The sequence below is a fragment of the Pleurodeles waltl genome, chromosome 3_1 (assembly GCF_031143425.1).
Source record: "Pleurodeles waltl isolate 20211129_DDA chromosome 3_1, aPleWal1.hap1.20221129, whole genome shotgun sequence".
Taxonomy (NCBI): domain Eukaryota; kingdom Metazoa; phylum Chordata; class Amphibia; order Caudata; family Salamandridae; genus Pleurodeles; species Pleurodeles waltl.
This window is the reverse complement of record NC_090440.1, coordinates 734,105,133-734,124,875: the sequence shown is the minus strand read 5'-3', so window position 1 is coordinate 734,124,875 and position 19,743 is coordinate 734,105,133. Positions and strand designations below refer to the sequence as shown.

At 41.5% G+C, this 19,743-nt stretch overlaps 1 protein-coding gene across 1 annotated transcript in view; it reads right to left on the bottom strand.

Moving 5' to 3' along the window:
• ELP4 (elongator acetyltransferase complex subunit 4) overlaps positions 1–19,743 on the bottom strand; it is a 1,051,499-nt gene that overhangs the window by 384,256 nt on the left and 647,500 nt on the right. Inside the window, exons 8-9 of the mRNA XM_069223479.1 lie at positions 7,692–7,800; positions 4,781–4,887 (exon numbers count right to left, since the gene is read on the bottom strand). Of these exons, the coding sequence (XP_069079580.1) occupies positions 4,781–4,887; positions 7,692–7,800 (216 nt within the window). The remainder of the gene's footprint in view (positions 1–4,780; positions 4,888–7,691; positions 7,801–19,743) is intronic.

Genomic DNA, 19,743 nt, shown 5'->3' with positions numbered 1-19,743 from the left:
TTACAGATGTGCCATGAATGGAAGGTGGGAGGCCCCAAAACGAATCCTCTAAGATTCCAGAGCATAGGATTGCTTACAAACACGAGTGCAATTGTTAACTAGTTTGACTGATAGCAAGGTCGAGAAAACATAAATTGAATTTTAAAAAAAAAATTTAAAAAAATTTGACCAAATAACAATGGATTTAATAGTCTTGGGTACATTTTGATGAAAACAGTGTCTAGCACCCTTAACAACGTAGTTAGCCCTTGAGACCCAAGTAAAAACCAAGACCTGCCAGGCCTAGTTAGAAACTGAAATTACCAACAGTCGCATAAAGAGCAGACAGAGGGTGGGGGGGGGCACATCCAGTACAGAGCAGAGAAACTGTGTTTCTTTTTCTGTCAGCCAGTAGCAGATAGACAAAGTTTGTTTATCATGTTGATAGAAATCAAACGTTACACTTGTGCATTCCTAAGGCTGCACTAAGGAATGGGAGATAGGAAATTTAGGTCAAGTCATACTTAAAAATGACTACAATGGCGCAGTAAGGCAACACCTTCACTTGGCAATGAACTCAACATATAGAGGCATTGTGGCATAGAATGATTTGATACCATTACACAAATTCAGGTGGACAAAAACTGAAAAAACAGAAATTGAAAAAAAGAGTAGAGCGAAAACATGTTCCCTTTCACATCATATCCAAGACATACCTATTGATCACATCTATACATTTTGCCAACATTTTGGCTTTGTGATTTATTGCTAAGAGTCTGCTGATGAACTTGATTTGTGAATTGTGAGCAAAAAACATTACTGTATTCAGCCTGTGATGATAAGAGAGGTGTTGAAAGCTTAATGAGCCCCTGTTAAATAACTAGGATGCCAGATTCCAAACAGAAAGTACAAAACACTCTCTTTTTCTATAAAATGTACAGCAGTCAGGTAAAAATATAAAACAGTACCATTTTTCTGAATGAAACAATACCATCCGCATTCAAGAGACATATTAGGAATTTGTACTAAGTAAAGTTAACATAAAGCTGATTAGTAAAATGCTGGTACAAAACTGTGGGGCCCTTAAATTGGAAACATTAATTAGGTGAATACAGTAGCTAATCAGCAGCCACGTCGAATGCCTAAATGCCTCAAAAACACATCCACTGTCCTGTAGTAAAACACCCACATACACTCCTCATAGTAAGGAAAGGAGCAAATGCAAATAACTGAGTAAACGTGTTATGAGCAGTTGGACAGTGCGTAATAACACAAGCACTCGTTTCTCAGTGATATTGAACACACAAGACCCTGCCAGCATGGGACCTATGCAACTTTCATTTCACTGATGCAAGTTGGCTTTGGGCTTACAGCAGGACAGACTAGAGCACATCAGGGTCAGACTGGGATAAAAAAATAGGCCCAGGCACCAAAATAAAAGAGGCCCCACTTAGCGAACCAGTTAGCTAGAAAAGTGGCTCAAAAGTGGTTCACATTTCTAAATCAGACTAGTTTGGAGCTTTTGAAACAGTTGTATGGGTATTTTGCAAGGTATGGGAGACTGCCTGCATTTGAGCTTGTCAGACAATTTTGTGGGGTCATCAGGGAAATCAACACCTGGCTACAGAACAGCACCACAAACTGCTAAAATTCTGGCCCACAGTGACCTGTCAAAACAGTCCATAGGGTCCTGCCCGACTACCATACTGGCAAGAGCGACCCTGGCTCGCATCACAGTGGCCGCAGGGGCGCACAAGAGCATATCACAAGCTTCAGGAGTGTTGGCAGTGGACCTGTAGCCCTTATGGCACTGTCACTACAAGTTAAATGTTTACAACACCTATAGCGAAATCTAGTTGTAATACCTTGGGCTGCCTTGTAAAATGTTCTAGTTGATTCCTATAATAAAGGTTGTGTTGTCGTCATGGAAGCTGCTAAAATGGCGATAAATGTGTCACCCTTAAAGTACGTCAAAAAAACACACATAAGCCCACTCCTGGGTAAAATTATAAAGGCCCATTCTCAAGAAACTCGAGAGGCCTAATTCCTCGCCTTTTAGGCTAAATTATTTCATCCTGGAATAGCGCTGACGGTGAGCACTTTACTATCCCTGCTTAGCTTCAAAGCTATTATGAAAACCTCTACAGCCCTTATTATACACACGTGGAGTAAAAAAGTTAGGAAAAAGACATTCAAAAAGCTCATCTCATTTTAGCAGCCTTATCCTAAAAATGAGAAATCATTAGGGTCAGTCAGTTTACAACCTGTAAATGCCTGTAATGTAACATATAACAGATGGGTTGCAACTTGCAGCATATTTCTTTCAAATTATTATCGCAATGTAAAACAGGGAACAGCAGCCTCTCTCTCTCAAAACCAATGTTAAGCACACTCAAGGCCTCCTCTGGAGCGAGCCTGGGCGAGGAAGCGGTTGTCTAATTAACTATTAACTCGCCTCAAAAGAATGACATAATTAAAGACACTGATGGCCTTTAATTGGGAGGAGGGTATCTAAATTTGTCACCTAATGGGACCCGTTGAATGATTTACGGGGAGTGTTACTTGCAACAGTGGCGGGAAGAAAGAGGCGCCATAAGTTACCTTATCAAGTGGTTAGCTAAAGAGGGCACGGGGTCACAGAGGGGCCACGGTGGTCACTTCGGGGTGACGACCCAAACACCAAAGCCGTGCCAAGCCAGATTGAGCATCGGTTGGAGATGATGTACGAAATATGCTAATTTATTGGTGGCAATTCCCCTATTTAGTGGGTTCAAGCAGTTAAGACAAGTAGCCTACTTAAGAGACTTTCACATGAACGATTTCATCAGAATGACTTGTCAAGTATGTTCGGCTGTTTTATGTTTTTGTTTAGGGAAAAAACATAAAAGAAAAAAAAATGCTCTTACTGTTCAGCCTGCTACCAGTTCAGCCATAAAATACTAAAGCTCTCGAAGTAAAAACTATGCTGATACATTAGTCCTCAAGCTTAATAGGTGTTTGTGGGGTTTCATCAAAACAAAAGGTCCTTTGTCACCACTGTCTTTTACGAGGCCTGCCTGCTTCTTCCCCGCAGGTCGCAAGCGCCAGAATAGAGGGAAAGTTCATCAACAGCCGGCTTTACAGAGGGCATTAACGAGACAGAAAAGGCTCACAAGTGGAAAATAAGATGCTGGTAAACCTTAGAAAGAATTCATGCAACGCTCAAAGGCACAAACAGTTTACCTACACATGGAAAAGGATGCTCACAGAAAAACTAGATCCAGATTTTAAAAGTAACCATTTGCAGATTTCTAGGTGCAGTGGTTAGGTCTGTTGAAAATACGTAAGTTGTGCAGCTTTTTATGCAGTGGTGACATTAAGGGGTGGAGAAGTGGGTGTTCCTAGAGGGGTGGGCAATGCAAATGATACGAACATCCCACAGAGCCATGACCTTGAGGGTGTTTATGAGCATTCCCATTGCCTTTCACACATTTACCTCTATTCCTAAACCAAAAGAGTGCAATTGGTGCAGTTTGCCCGGGAAGGCACAAACTGGCTCCACATTTTGAAGGGGTTTGTAGATGGGATGTCCCTCACAGAAACATAGTTTACCACGGGAAGAAAAATAAATAAAAAGTTGAGTACCCATAGTAACTAACAAAAAGCCAGCCTTCAGATTTTCTTCAATGGAGCAAACCACACTTGTTGGATTAAGCAAGCCAAGAAGGTGTAGGATAGAGAAACGACATTAGTTTTTCCTGATGCAAATCTGTTGGTTTTGTTAATTTGTGAAAAGTAAGAACTCTCTTCAGGTCTGATGTCTATGTGGATTTACACATATTTTTGTGAAACTTGCCCACAAATCTTTACAACTATAAGAAGCAGTAAAGTGGAAGTTCCATTTAATGGGTCTTAATGATCACTGATTGACCCACAAAATTACAGAATCATCAAGTCATTTTATTTGTGATCGATTCAACTTATGTCCTGTTTTCCAATTTAACAAGGTAAGGTTTGGCGGTCACCACCTTCCTCCCTTCTTTCTATTCCATGACTCATTTCAATTGAAAGGAAAAACATGGTACTTTGTTACTTTATGTTACACACTCATTCTCTAGCTAAAGTAACAAAGTAGCCCACGCCTTTTGCTATTGAAGGTGAAAAAAGACAGAAGCGCCATTTAAAAAATAAATCACTGGATGATTCTACGATTTAGCATTCTTGAACATTCAATGCTGTCGAAAAATGTGTCGGGGGGGAGGGGCATACCACTTCAACCCATCCCTAATATTGCTGATGCAATACATCAGTGAGCTGTGCACCTCCAAAAGTACAACTTCATTGTCATACGATTTATAAAATGAATGCCAATTATCTGGCTAATGTGAGCAGCTAGTATTCAAGCTCAACAGGCAATTCAGTTTGCAATGTGAGAGTTATTGTTTTCAATGCCATACCTGTGTAAAGGCATGGTTCGGTAACACACCAACAATCACCAGTCAGTTCAAGTAGAAAAAGCTATGCCACATACTGTTTCTAGGTGCTTCAATGCTTCTTTTTCTGGCCTGTTTTGAACGAGCAAACAATAGTTTGCATACACTATTATCTCACGGTGGTCATGCAGGACACATATCTCTATACTTTCAGAATCAGCAGCAAAAATGTTGAAATCATAGTCACAAAAGAGGGATAAAATTAGCATTATAAGATAAAACACATCTACCAATGCCAGTGGAACAACACCATAAAACAAAGACAAACAAGGCACCACTCATTCATTTTCTGCGCATGTCCATGTTAACATTGATCATTTTGCCCTTACCTCGATGGTAAATAGCTTTCTCTTCAATTTAAAAGCGAGGTCCGTCACTCCTGAAATATCTTGAGTCAAACTGTTAAGATGTGGAAGCTGGCGCACGTGAAATAAACCTTGTTGGAGAGAAGAAATGCAAATTGAAGAAAAATTAAGTAAACACTTGTTATGGCGATACACACAATAGGACTCTGCGGCAGAATTCTGAATATTTGCACACACTCGTCCTCCCCCTTTTTTTTTTAAAGTGGAGCTTGCCACCAGGAGCACTGAAGCAAACGGTGTGATTATGCTCAAGTAATCAGGCAGAATAGGATAAACAGGAATCCTTGTGCGTTGAAAACTAATTGCACTTTCGTACTGAAGTACCCATGTAAAAGAGGATCTTGATACTTGTCAAAGCGGCAGCCGGTTTGTGGGCGATTTGCTGTAAGCAAGCACGGCTATCACCTTGAACGCATGCCCAGGGCTCCGCCAAGTGATCCTCATTTTATTAAATGCACCAGTAAGCAGACAGCAAAACAAGCTCATGGGTTACTGGGAACCACTGAAGCTCTAATGAAAAGTCGGCCATGTTGCCCTCGGTTAACAACTTCAACTGATGTGAGACGTTTCTGTTTTTAGAATATTTTCATGTGTTAATAACCTAAACCTCTTCCTCTCCCCCACACATGCACTGCATTTCATAGCTCTAAAATATGCACGCTTCTGTTGGGATTATTGCGGAATTCATAGGTAGGCTTGCCAATGGGTATCCTGTCGGTAGACATTCACATTGATTCCTTCTGACAAGGCTGCTGGATGGTTTTTGTGCAGCCCAATATAGTCTCAGAGCAACCTAGAGGTCATTCCACATGGATTGAAACCAGGAATTCAGATACAATACTTCCATTTCTGTGGCCTCAGCTTGCTACTGACAAATCTAATGGATCGGAATAGAAACAGAGGAGAGCACACAGAAAAGCTGAACACAGTTGTTTTGGAAAAACAGTGTTATGAGACCGTGGCTCACTTCCATAGGAATTTTCGATTCTTGAATTACTGGCAAAATAAGACGGTGTTTCAGGAAATATAAATGTGGATATAGATTTCTTCTTTCAACCATCATTAAACTGATGTACCTCTAAAGGAAAAATAATAGTGAGTACAACCAATGGTGTCCTATGCCCTAGAAAACAGGAAGTACGGGCTGCTGTCCAAAGTACATAGTTCACAGCTCCCGCATTAATGTTGCAATAGCACCATGTATATTTCCTTCCAATTACTTCTCTTTTGCAAAGAAATGAACAGACTATACACAGAATTAATCATTGAAAACAAATGTTTTGGCAATGAGTCAATTATTTGGTATAAATGACTATTAATAGAAATGCTAATTTACTGTTCCACTAAGGCACTGCTTAAAACAGCACCTTCAGGATTAATTGAAAATATCTAGTCTGGCGCTACAAGACGCTCAACATGAATAAGATGTCCTGTTCCTTATGGCGCCCGTCTATTATTCTCTTTAATCAGTGCTCAAACAGATCTTGCTAATAGAGTTTTGTGGGAAAATCATTTAGAAAATCAATTTTGGCAATGCTTCTCTCTACTGTCTGTTCTGTGCCTTTGATCTTTAAATGTAAATTGGAGTTGAAAGTAAGGGCGTCTTATGCGTATATGCCATCTGGGAAATAGGGAAGCACAACCAGGCACTGTAGCAGGAGTATGCTTATTTTGTCACCTTCTCTTGAGAACTGTCCTATACTGACCCAGAAACAGAAAAAACAGACCATTTTTTAGGGCATTTTAGCAGTTACATAGCACTTACATTGGGTGGAAAATGGCTGAGTGATAGAAACCGATAGCGGCTGCTAATCTGACTACACATGGACAGCAGTCATAACATTTAAGGCAGAATCCGCAGCACCCTTGCTACAGCAAGCTATTTCCGCTTCCCTATTGAGTATCTGCGGCCAGTCTGAGACGTGCGGGAATATAATCAGGTAGTGCATGGTTTTTCCGTCACAGTTACTGATAATTTCCAAAGATATTTGGAACTATGTGGCATCGGAAAAAAAGTCAGGTTTCCGTGTTTTCCTTATTTGAAAAATTACTGTTGTTCCAATTTAGATTTTTATGTTTAGATTTGGATATTGCAGAGAGCGTCACTACAATTATTCTCTATTCAACCTGGGTGCTTTGAAACTACAGTAGGTCCACATTAATAACTGCTATATCATTCACACATTGGAAACACCGCTCTATATTACCTACAACTATCTGCCATTTATAGATAATGATTCCAATTTTTTTTCCGGGTAAAACATGTTTACCCCAAAGTTTGTCAGACCTTTCATGCAATATCACAAAAGTACAATGGTAGAAAAAAGGCCAAAGAGTACTAAACTGCAAGGTAAACATCTTTTTTTATTTACATATGTGTCATACCATAGGATGCAGGGCAACATTAGCCTCCTTTCACTAACAAGTGATGTGTTAGAACTGAGTCTATCTGTTTGGTGGTATGAACAGCAGATCTGTTATATAAATGCGTTTTCTTTCAATTTCAAACCTAGGAGTTTAACATTATTGATTTCATGACAGATTCAGCTCTCTGTTCAGCTGAAAGCAAAGCCTCCACTGCATGCGAATTCCCCGAAGTCTGCCTGTTGAGATGTACATCTGACTGAACTCTGCCTTGGTAATAGGGCCTGACAACATGCAAGGAGTTGCCTTGTTTTTCTTGCAGCCCTAATGCATTTTGCTGGGAAATATCGCTTGGTCCAATAATGGCTAGCAAGGGAAAACATTTAAAAAGTATATTATAAAGGAAAGTCTAATGCTACGCTCTGCACGGATCCTCCAATTGACAAGCACACTGCTAAGTGGCCAAGGAGAGCGCGGGGCACTCTTTTTGCATTTCTGAGGGTGAACTTACCATGGTAATCCTTGTATAATGGATTGGTTTCCCTCTCAGAGCCAATAAATGATTCAAGACCGACCACCGAATCTGACAAGTTTTTTGCACGTGCCATAATTGCTTTATGCTGTAAGACATGGGAATAAAAAACACATTTTGAGCAATGAAAAGGCAATTCATTTTCCAAGTGAAATCACAGTTCACTCTACAGCAAATAAAACAGAGCTGGTTCTCAACACCTAATAATAATTGTAATATTCCTCCAAAGAATTATGAAGTCATTTCTGTTGACGGTGTGACTGTGGACAGCAGAAAGGTGGCAGCATCGGGTTCAATGCAGTGCTTGGAGATACAGAAAGTAGCACACTTCCATCATTACCCGCCTTCTTTTCTGGTGAACCACAAATGGACAGGGATTTGGTTTGGCCCTGCAGAAGGCGGAGACTTAACCAAGGTAAAAAGGTGGAAGAACACCAAGAGGAGTAGCTGGAGTTTGGCTGCTGGTGCTCTTGAGAGGAGGATGGCTTGACTTGGGGCAGTTTCTACATTTTTTACAACCTGAGGCACTTTTGAGTCTTTGCATTGAAGAGGAGGATAAAAGTCAAAGGAAGCGCAATGGGCATTTTATATTTCATTAAAATTAATGTAGGGTAATTAATGACAACTTACGAGGGGGTTATTTCAGTTTGGATTTATTTAATGTTGCAGTTAATCAAGATAACCACTGAAGCCAAAACAAATATTTTTCGAAGCAAGGTAACCAGCATTACAAACGCTACAAGGTCTTTAAAAATATTGAGGCACATCCCAAAGAATTCAGATTCCTAAACAGATTACATTTACATTAACGCTGTGAGGTCATACTTCTCTTAAAACAAACAAGCATTTGCAATGCAATGGGTCTTGCGTTTGCTCGAGTTAGAGGTATTAGCGTTGTAAATTCCTAACTGGACTTTTCATGCCATATAAATTGAAAATGAAAAGTAAAACAGTTGATATAAGCAAATCAATTCAAAGCGCCACAGGTACCAGGAGTCTAAGCGCGAAGGAGAGACACAAAAGGAAAAAGAAGTTCGCTCGCAGTCAAACATATCAGCAAACGTACAATTATCCATGTAACAGGGTCAGTCCACAAGGCAGTAACAAAACTGCCCCAAGGCGGAACAAACGTAAAGCATTTAATAATGTAATCAAAGGATTTTTGAAAGGCAAGCCCACAAACGAAAGTAATGGGTGTGAGGTGGGCGTGATTAAAATCCCACATAAATACCAACACGTCAGAAAAGCAGCGCTTGCGCACTGCTATGCTCAACCCTAAAGAGGACACCATGTGCATAGGTATTTAATAAAGGATTCTATTATGATGTTGCTCTCTAAGCATACTGGTTAATGTTCTGAAAACACATTTCAAGCCATTTTTGAAATCATATGTTAGTTTTTTTTTTGTGAATTACAAAGAGAACTTATTTAGGTTGTGTGTCTTTACCACAATTACTATTCTCCTGGTAGTACGTTCTTTATCATTAGAATGGCTTTAGTATATCTACTAACTAACTTTAGTACTTCCAGCTATGGGAAATGTCATTAATTTGAGTTCCTCGTTTAGGGATTGAGATAACTGCTGTCCAGAGGCCATTAGATCAAAGATATTCAATATTGGATGGTTGCTGCCTTTCTTTGATAGTTAGAAAAACATTTTTGAGGATCAACAGTATTTTTTAAGCCAAGGCATTAACAATATAGGTGATAGTGGTAATTAACAGAGTCAATGGAGTTTTAGTCCTTAACTTGCAATAGTAACTAAGCCCAGGAATATGTGTGTCATTCATATAATTGGGATGGTTGGTGGTTTATCTGGTTGTAAGAATTTTCCTATGTGTGGAAGTGTGATTGCTGGAGGGCTGAGGGTAAAGACAGATGAGAAATGAGAAGTGCTGTCTTAATGTGTTACCACTTGTATTCAGCAAAGACTAACTAATTTTGCATTATCTCATTGGCGGTGCAGCTGCATCTCTGTATGGACTACTTAAAGATTTTAAGTAGTTCACTGTATGAGTTGCACATTCGGACGCAACTTCCTTTTTTTTATCAGTTTGCATTTGTGGTACAAATCATAGGAATTTGATATTTCACTGTATGCATTTCCAGGGATTTAAAGTACACGCAGACTCGAATATCACGAACAGACGTGGACACTGGAGCAAGATAATGGGAAAGGGAGACACTGACTAGGACAATGTAATGGGAAGACACGTGGAGGCAGAAAGACACAGAGACGGACACCAGGAGAGGGAAAAACAAGGAATTGATGAGGACCACGTAGAATCTGAGCTAGAGTGACATGGACCCAGACCGTGGAGACACAAATATAGGCACTTGGACAAAAAAAAACAAAATAATTGGTCAGGGAACATGAAGTCAGTGGGGCACAGAAATTATTCAATTTTTCAAAATGCAGAGTTTTGGTGGGGATCAGTGGAAGAGAGAAGATTTTCTTTCCTTCCCTTCAGCACTTGTCATGCTTGACGAGGTTGGGCATTATCGGGGGCATAGCTTCAGGCAGGAAGATTGGGGTGTGACACCCCCCAAATAAATACATTCTGTGCTTGGTATTTGGTTTGGGGGCCCTGAGTGGAATCTGCTATTTCTAGGCAGGTTTTCTTGTCATCCTGAATTTACTCAGAGGTTTTATCTAGTTCATTAGGAACTTAAATATATTTAGGCCCAGATTTACAAAAATTTTGCGTCAAGGTTGTGTCACTTTTTTTATGGAACCAGACGCAAAAGCCTTTGTACTATTTACAAACACACACAATTTTTGTATTGCAAGGCTTGTTAGGAAAAAGTAACGCAATGCAGTGCATTACGTTGGATTGCGTTTCTTTGGATCAGGTAGATGTTCCACTGGTGGTGCATGGGCGTTTCTGTGCATCTACCAAAGGATTTTGATGCAAACCCATGTTACAAAGAGATGTAGACATGGATATGAGCAAAAATGGAGCACCTGCCTGGGCTGAGGTACTGAGTATACATATTTTTATTTCTCCTCATTATTTCCTCTGTACAGGAAAAAAAACCGAAAAAGCCTCTAGTTATAGTTTTTTTGCAAGAAGGTTCGCCTTCCTGCACAAAAAAATCCTGACCATAACGCAGACACTCTTGCACTATTGCTCAAGGGTGTATGCATTGGAGCTAGAAAGCCCAAAGAGCACCAGAGCAGGAAGAGAGCAGAGTTATGCCATTTCTTTGAAGATATGGTGCAGTTCACTTCAGGTCACGTAATGTAGCATAGTAATTTTGCTATCTGTGCTGCAAGCATCACTTCTTTGTAAATTTGCCCCGTAGTGACTTGTTTAGCAAAAAAGTAGCAAATCTGCAACCACAGAAGTACTCCTTGAATGGATGCAAATGTATAACTTTTTAGAATTCATGAACAATGGCAGTAGTAGGATTGGAAAGCTATTGCAGTCTCAGGTTTATAGTGATGCTACTGACCATCAAACATCCAAAAGGTGATGGGATGAATGCTTGCAAATAATCTAACTAGTGGCAACCCCTCGGGATAGCATACAAACCACTGTTTTTCACCAACTTGTGCCATTCTAGACAGAGAGCCTTATTTTGGATTTAGTAGACGAAGTAAAAGCAGTCATGGTGGCAGAGGATGTTACTGCCTTTACTCCACACCACCCCCCACCCCCACACCCCAAATTTAGGTATGTCCACCAATCCAGTAGATATCTCTATATATTGACAAGAACTGCTGTCATGGCAAAACCTGACACTGAAGGAATAGTTTAAAAAAGGCTCTGCCGAACAGGACTTCTGGTTGTCAAACCTTTTCAAACTATTTTATATTTCAAAAACAAACTCCCAAAGTGGGAGTTTGCTTTTCAAAAATGTAAAAAATGAATGCCCTGCCCCCCCCGCACGCACACAAACACCAGTTTCCCCCCATGGTGTGAGGGTACATTTTCTATTTTACTGTCCCTCAGCACCAGGATATACCTGACAGTAAGGAACAGTATAAAAAAAAAAAAAAAAAAAAAAGCAATCAAACCCCCCACACCCACCCTAAATACGGCAGTACAATCAAAACTTGTACTCCCGATTAGCAAAATGTGGCTGGGGCCAAATCCCCACTCCTGGCACTTCTGAAAGCCCTTTTTTAGGTTGAACACATAATATCAAAAACCGCTGAAATGGAAAGCAGACCTAAAAAATATATTGCACAAAAATAAAACAGACCAGCCGTGTAAAAGAAACTGTTCACCTTCTCCAAGGCAGTAAACAGCTCGCTGCAGAGCAAGGCAAGCGAACTAGGGTTCTTAATCCCAGGTGGAGGCAATGTGCAGGACAGAACATCGCTTAAATGTATTCTAAGCAGTAGCATAACAAAGGCCACACCAGAAACTTGGGAATCATCATCACCAATAAACTCAACATGGAAAAGTAGATCAATTCAGTTTCATCTACCTGCTTCCTCACCCTTCACATGCGGTGTAAGATCTTCAAATGGCTTCCACTTGCCATCAGACGAACCTTTACACAGGCCCTTATTGCCAGCTGCTTAGATCACAGCAATGCTCCGTATTCCAGACTCACGACACACTTCATGGAAAGATTCCAGATCTCCCAGAACTCATTAGCCAGACTCATCTTGGACCTCTCAAGACAGAAACACACTTCCCCCGCCTAAGAAATCTCTCTACTGGCTCCCCGTACACAAACAATGCCAATTCAAGCTGCTGACATATGCCTACCAAGCCGTGCACAAACATGGACCCTGCTTACCAAACCCACCTCCTGAATTTCCACTGTCCCTCCAGACACCTGTGTTCCACCTCGCTCTCTATCGTGCACACCCCCGCATCTGCCAAGGCACCTGTGATGGACGCGTCTCCTCCTTCATTGCAGCAAAAGCCTGGAACAGCCTCCCCGCCCACCTAAGAACTTCTCTCTCCATCCAAGAATTCAGAAGAGGCCTCAAGACCTGTTTGAATGAGGCCCCAAGAAGCATCCTCCGCACCTGGATACCCTCACGGGTGATAGGTGCACTCAACAAATTATATAAGTCAAATGGCGGTGAGGTGCCCACTAATTAGATATGGTTATTCTTCTCCGGTTCCTTGTATATGGACAATGGGTTTACATTAAGCAAAGCTTACATCAGTGTCAGTGTTGTTCCAAGATCAATTTATTATTTGGAAGGAACAAAGAGGCATAAACGAAGTGTAGATACTCATAGGTCCAAGGGAATGTAAAGTAGGCCACCTGCTGGGGGTCGCGTAACTAGTACTAGTATGCGACCCCCAGCGGCTGGCCTACTTTACATTCCCTTGGACCTATGAGTATCTACACTTCGTTTATGCCTCTTTGTTCCTTCCAAATAATAAATTGATCTTGGAACAACACTGACACTGATGTAAGCTTTGCTTAATGTAAACCCATTGTCCTTATACAAGGACCCGGAGAAGAATAATCATATCTACTTAGTGGGCACCTCACCGCCATTTGACTTACGTTTTGCTTTTGGAGGACTAGGGTCCTTTGTCCTCTAGTGAAGTCCCAACGCAACCAACAGGCATTTACACACAGGGAGTCTTGTGGTTTTCTTGACCCCCTTTTTTTTGTTTTCACTCTACAAATTATGACTGATTGTTTGATTGACCTTGCCCACTCTACTGCAGCACACTAATGTGTCTTTCAACAGAGGAGTGGATTGTGTCCGGTTCTCTATTCAAGCAACTTCTCTTTAGTCACGCCTGTTAAAAATTGAGTCTCTAGTTGGCAGAGGTATGTACCCAGTCCAAGTAGTGACCAACATCCTAGTCAGGGGGTAACTCAGATAAGCAACCTAAATTAACCTGTGTTCACCCTCCGGTAGCTTGGCACTGGTCAGTCAGGCTTAACTGAAGAGGCATTATGTAAGTATTTGTGCAACACTTAAATTACAGTAATGCTGTGAAAACATCACAAAAGATTCAACACCAGTCAGAAAAATCAAGAATATATTTATCAGAAAAACAAGACCAGAATGACAAAAATCCAATATGTAGAACTCTAGATTTGATTTTTTTTTAAATAACTGCAAAGTAGTGCTCAGAATTCAATAGCGCTAAAAGGTTACTTGAGGTCGCGCTAGATCGGGGTAGATCCAAAGTTCAGGTCGAATGCCATGGAGGGCAGGACAGCTACAGGACCCACTCTGGGCCCCTTGAAAAGTACCTTGGATGGAGGATTGCGTCGACGTCAAGGAGGCGATGCGAACGCGATATGTCGGTTCAGATCAGCACAGTCCGGGGGATGCGTCGTCTTCGAGCTGTGAAGTCGTCAAAGAGGTGTCCTTGAGGTGCTGCATTGAACCCTTTGCAATGAAGGTGATGTGTCATTGTCGAGCTACGCAGCTGGCAATGTGACACTGGTGGTGATGCAATGATCCTGAGCCGCGCAGTCATTGATGCAGAGACCTCATCCTCGGTGGCAGTGGCGATGCGAGGGAGGATGAGGTGGTTTCGATTAGCTCAACAGGGTTGATGAGTAGATTTTTGTAGAAGAAGAACTGCAAAGCCCATTTCAAAGGCTCAAGACTCTATTGGCACCTCTTGGCAGGGCAGGACTCACAGTTAGCAGAGACCAGCAGCTGAATCAGGATGGAAGGAAGTCTTTGATGGCCCTGAGACTTCAGAGCAGGACACAAGCCAGCAAGCCCTTGGTGTCACTTAGGTCAGGCCAACACAACAAAGCAGTTTAGCAGAGTGGCAGTCCCTCTTGGCAGCACAATAGTCCTTCTTCCTGGAAAGTTTTTCTCAGATCCAGAAGTGTACTGATCTGGTGGGTTTGGGGTCCAGTACTTATACCAAGTTGAGCCTTTGAAGTGGGGGAGACTTCAAATAGAGGCCTTTGAAGTGCACAAGATCTCTGTCCTCTGTTCCCTGGCTCCACACTCTCTATAGGAGGTTATGCAGCTCTTTGTGTGAGGGCAGGCACAGCCTTATTCAGGTGTAAGTGCCAGATCCTCCCTCCCATCTAGCCCAGGAAGGCCCATCAACCTGGTGATTGGCAATCAGGATGTAAATGCCACACTCCAGCACCGTATATGTGTGACTGTCTAGAGAGAATGCACCCAGCCCAACGGTCACCCACCCCAGATGAGTATTCAGAAACATGCAGTCACAGAATTGTTAAAATAAGAAAATGCCAACTTTCTAAAAGTGACATTTTCAGACTTACGATTTAAAATCCGACTTCACTATAAATTGTGGTTTGAAATTGTGAGCCTATAGACACCAAGCTCCAAATTTCTATCTTTTACTAACCAGAAATTCCACTTCAAGACTATTGCAAGGTAATCCCAATGCTAACCTAAGGAAGAGAGAGGCCTTGCAGTAGTGAAAAATGAATTTATGAGTTTTTCACTACCAGGGCATGTTAAAGTTAAAAGTACACATCCAGTTTTTAAATTCAGTGCACGTAGCTATGGCCTACCTTAGGGGTGCTTACATGTAATAAAAAGGAGGATTTGGGCCTCGCAAGTGGGTGCACTTGCCAGATCAAAATGGCAGTTTAAAACTGCACATACAGACATTGTAGTGGCACACCTGAGACATGTTTAAAGGGCTACTGTAGTGGGTGGTACAATCAGTGCTGCAGGCCCACTAGTAGAATTTGATTTACACATGTACCTGGGCACATGTAGTACACTTTACTAGGGACTTACAAGTAAATTAAACATGTCAATGTGGATACACCAATTTCATTATGTTTAGAGTAGACAGTGACTTCACTTTAGCACTGGTTAGCAGTAAAAGTGCACAGAAAAACTAAAGCCAGAAAAAATAAAGTCAGCAAAACAGGAGATCAGAAGGCAAAAAGTAAAGGGAACCAACGCTAAGGATGCCAGATCTAACAACTCCCTGCAAGTATCTTTTCCAATTTAGCAATAAGGTACCCTTGTACAGTATACATACTAGCCCTACAGAGGCCTTCCTGTAGGATGACAGATTCCTGGATGGGGTGAGATGGCACCATCCACAGTAAAATTATGAACAATGTAATATTAGCTTTCCCCAACTAATAGGCAAATTGGAATCTACTGGGCAGCTTAGTGTATCAGTTGGTTACTAAGAACAACAATGTCAGGAAATGTAGTTGTGAGAAATTGGGTTGTTGGTTGACTGGGATATAAGCCCTGATCAAGCGGCAACCACAATCTTTGTCAGGGTAATGGAGAAGTTAACCCTAAATTATCCTGTGCTCAACCCTCTAATAGCTTGGCACAGACAAATCAGGCTTAATCTGGAGGCAATGTGTAAAGTATTTGTGCAACTCTCCAAACAGTAATAAAGTGAAAAATACCACCCAGGTTAGAAGAATAGCACTTTCCTTAATAAATAAAACAAACAAGACCAAAATGACAAAAATCCAGTTAGTAGAACCGGAGATATTCAACTTTAAAGATTTTAGTGAAATTGTCCCTAAAAGCACAAAGCGCAAACTGTGGATATCTGGTTGTTCCGGACCAGGACTAGTTCACAAGTTCAGGCCAACTGCGATGGAGCACGGGTGAGCTTCGGGGATCCAGGTCAGCCTACTGAACAGAGTATCTTAAATCCTGGTTTGCAGAATGTTGCAAAGATCCACGCCGAAGATGCATTGCACAGCCAAAGCGATGTGTCAGCTCAGAGATGGGATGAGGCTATGATGCAAAGGATTGTGTTGTCATCGAAAATCCTGTTGATTGGTTTTGTGATGTGAAGACTGGAGTCGAGGATGCAGCATCCAGTCGGGTGATTCGTCGGTTCCGAAGAGCTGTGGGACTGCGATGTGGAATCCGGTATCCTCGTTGAGGATGCTGTTGACAACGGATTTGAGGGCCTGTACATGAGGATGAATTGCACAGTGGTGGCTCCGGTGGGGCTGCGATGTGGGTCTTTGTGATGGGTCCGATCCATGCAGCAGCAGCGATGCATCCGTTTTGCTCAGGTTTGTGCCACGCAGCAGAGGAGATGTGTCTGCTGTGCTAGATCCACAGAGGAACCTTATGCCCCCTTTTAAGGTTTGAGGACTGTGATGGCACTAACTGGCCAGGTAGACTCAGGTGGCAGATTCCAGGTGCAGGTGCAAGATGGTTGGAAGCCTGTGATGTCCCTGGGGCTTCAGATCAGGAAGCCAGCCAACTAGCTGTTGGAGTCACTATGGGCTCTGGGTTAAAGAGATGGAGGTCCAATCCTATTCACCCTGGCAAAAGGGAAGCAGCTCAGCAGAGCGGTCCTTCAGAGCAACAGTCCAGCAGAGTGGCAGTCCTTTCAGCAGCACAGCAGTTCTCCTTCCTGGCAGAGTATCCACAAGTCCAGACATGTATTGAAGAGTTGGTGTCTGAGGTCTAATAATTATACCTAGTGCCCACTTTGAAGTTGAAGAAGAATCTAGGCGTTTCCACCCCATGAGGTGTTGAGCATCCCCTTAATACTCTGTACTAGATCAAGCTTGTCTGGGGTCACAATATTCTAGTGACAAGCCCTTCGTGAGAGTGTTTAGACATTATGATATGCAAGTATGGAATGTGAAAGCTCCGCCCCCTCTTTAACTCAGTGTAGCGCATCGCACCCACACCTATTGTCCCTTTGTTTCACTGTCGGGAAGCATTATACAAATATCAACTGACAACTATACCTACTCATCTGACCCCTACTCATCTGACACCAAATGGTTAGGACAAGAAAAAGCTAACTGTCTAAAAGTGGCATTTTCAAAACTCTAATTTAAACTCTCACTGTAATATGTTAGGATTTTTCATTACAATTCCAAAGACACCAAACATGAACTGGTTACCCGTTTCCAATTGGAAATTACAGTTTAGTAAATGTAGTAAGGTAACTCCAATGTTATTCTAGGGAAGAAGTAGGCCTTGCAGTACTTAAAAATGAGTTTACGATTTTTTCTCTACCAGGAAATGCAAAACCTAAAAGTACAGGTTCTTCTCTTTAAATACATTGCACCCTGCTGTCTGGACTGGCCAGGCCCCACACCAGGGGTGACATATGTATTCAAAAGGAAGGTTTGGGCATGGAAAAAGTTTTATTTTGAGAATAAACTAGAGCCAATCAATGTGCACTAGGCCCAGCATGCACAACTGTGAGGCCCAAAGACTCAAGCCAATGAAACTTACTTATAAACAATTTAACAGTTCAGGAGTCATTCCAACGCAAAAGTGTCTATTCTTCAGTTTATTGTACTCCACTGAATATACAGTTCATTCTTTACATTGTTAGGTGAACCATGATAACTAAAAACTGCTTGTGTTGAATTCCAATGCATTTTGGGTGTTAACTAACGTGATAGCTCATTAGTTGGGTTGCACTCAGTGTAAGGGTGTTTATAATCACAGTTTTGTTGGAAGAGGCCACACATGGGTTCACATTTTGGTAAGGTTTTCAGCATGTTTCGTTTCACAGGAGCTCGGTTGCTTCTTAGCCTGCATGTTATTTATAGCACATTTGTTTTGAGATAATTGAGATCACATGCTGGTAACTCAGGCTGTGCATTATTTTGATCAATAGCATGTTAAGACAGCTAGTGACACTTAGATTTGGCATTATTATTGGTCTGTCAATGTAGTTTGTAGGGGTTTGATGATATCCCATGCCTGATTTTTCTGTATGATATATATTTTACAGTTCCGCTGATGAAGGGTTAACACCCAAAATGCACTGGGATTCAAAACCAGTTGTTTTCAGTTATCATGGTTCACCTAACAATGCAAAGAAACACTTGTTTTGATGAATGAACTGTATATGCAATGGAATACAATAAGCTGAAGAATGCGCACTTTTGAGTCAGAATGACTGTTGAACTGTTAAATTGTTTATAAGTAAGTTTCACTGGCTTGAGCCTTCGGGCATCATAGTTGGGACTAGCGCACATTGATTGGCTCTAGTTTATTCTCAGTTATCTGCGGGATCAGGGCGGAATTCCATCCAGCACAGCACCTGCAACAATTGTACGTATTGTTCAAGCAGGAGAAATTGTGATAAAAAATTGTGTGGACGATATCCATGTTTTCTTTCAAACGTTTTATTTTGCCAGGTCAACATGGCATTTTAACTATGTCTCAGGTCCGCCATTGCAGCCTGTATGTGCAGTTTTAAAGTGCTACTTAAGTGGGTAGCACAACCAGTGCTTCTGACCCACTAGTAGCATTTAACTTTACAGGCCCTGGGCACAGGCTTAGAAGTAAATTAGGAACTAGGGACTTAGAAGTAAATTAATACACCAATTGGGTATAAGCCATTTCTATGTGTTTTAGGAAGAGAGCAAAAACACTTTAGCACTGGTTAGCAGTGGTAAAGTGCACAGAGTCCTAAAAGCCACTAAAAACGAGTTCTGAAAATGGGCAGGTGAAGGCAAAATGTTCGGGGATGACCTTCCAGAAAAGACCAAATCCAACAGTAGCCTTTTATAAATAAATAAAAAAGGGGAGTTTCAAACTAGTTACTGGGTAAAACAAATTCCTATTATTCTGAATTTCACTTGAAAATGTGATAGCACCAGAAATTGTCTAGAATGCCAGGGACAGCAGTGCACTCCAAAACAGAAGCAGGTATCACATTCTATTTTTTGGGGTGCTACTATTCCAATCCCTGGCAACATCTCAAACATGGGATACTCAAACAAGGCTGGTCATCTTCCACTACACAACCACAACGACAGCTGCCTAAAAAATGCTCCCTGCTTTCAGTCTCCAGCTTCTCTCAATGTGCACCCATTAAAGTATCCTTTTAGACATGTGCCAGGCCTGCCACTGCAGCCTGTAGTGCAGTTTTAAAGTGCCATTTCATTCTGGCAAAATAAACCTTTTGCCAGGCCTGCACCTGCTTTTTTAATACTTGTAAGCCAAAGGCTCAGAGTACATGGTGCATTGCATTTAAAAAGTAGAACTTGAGTTTTACATGCCCTTTTGGCCAATTGATCACATTGGCTAACACTAGGTTTCCTTATTACATTTAGTAAGTGACAACTTTGGATTGGGAGCAGAGAGCAATAAGTTGTTTACACTCAAATTAATTGC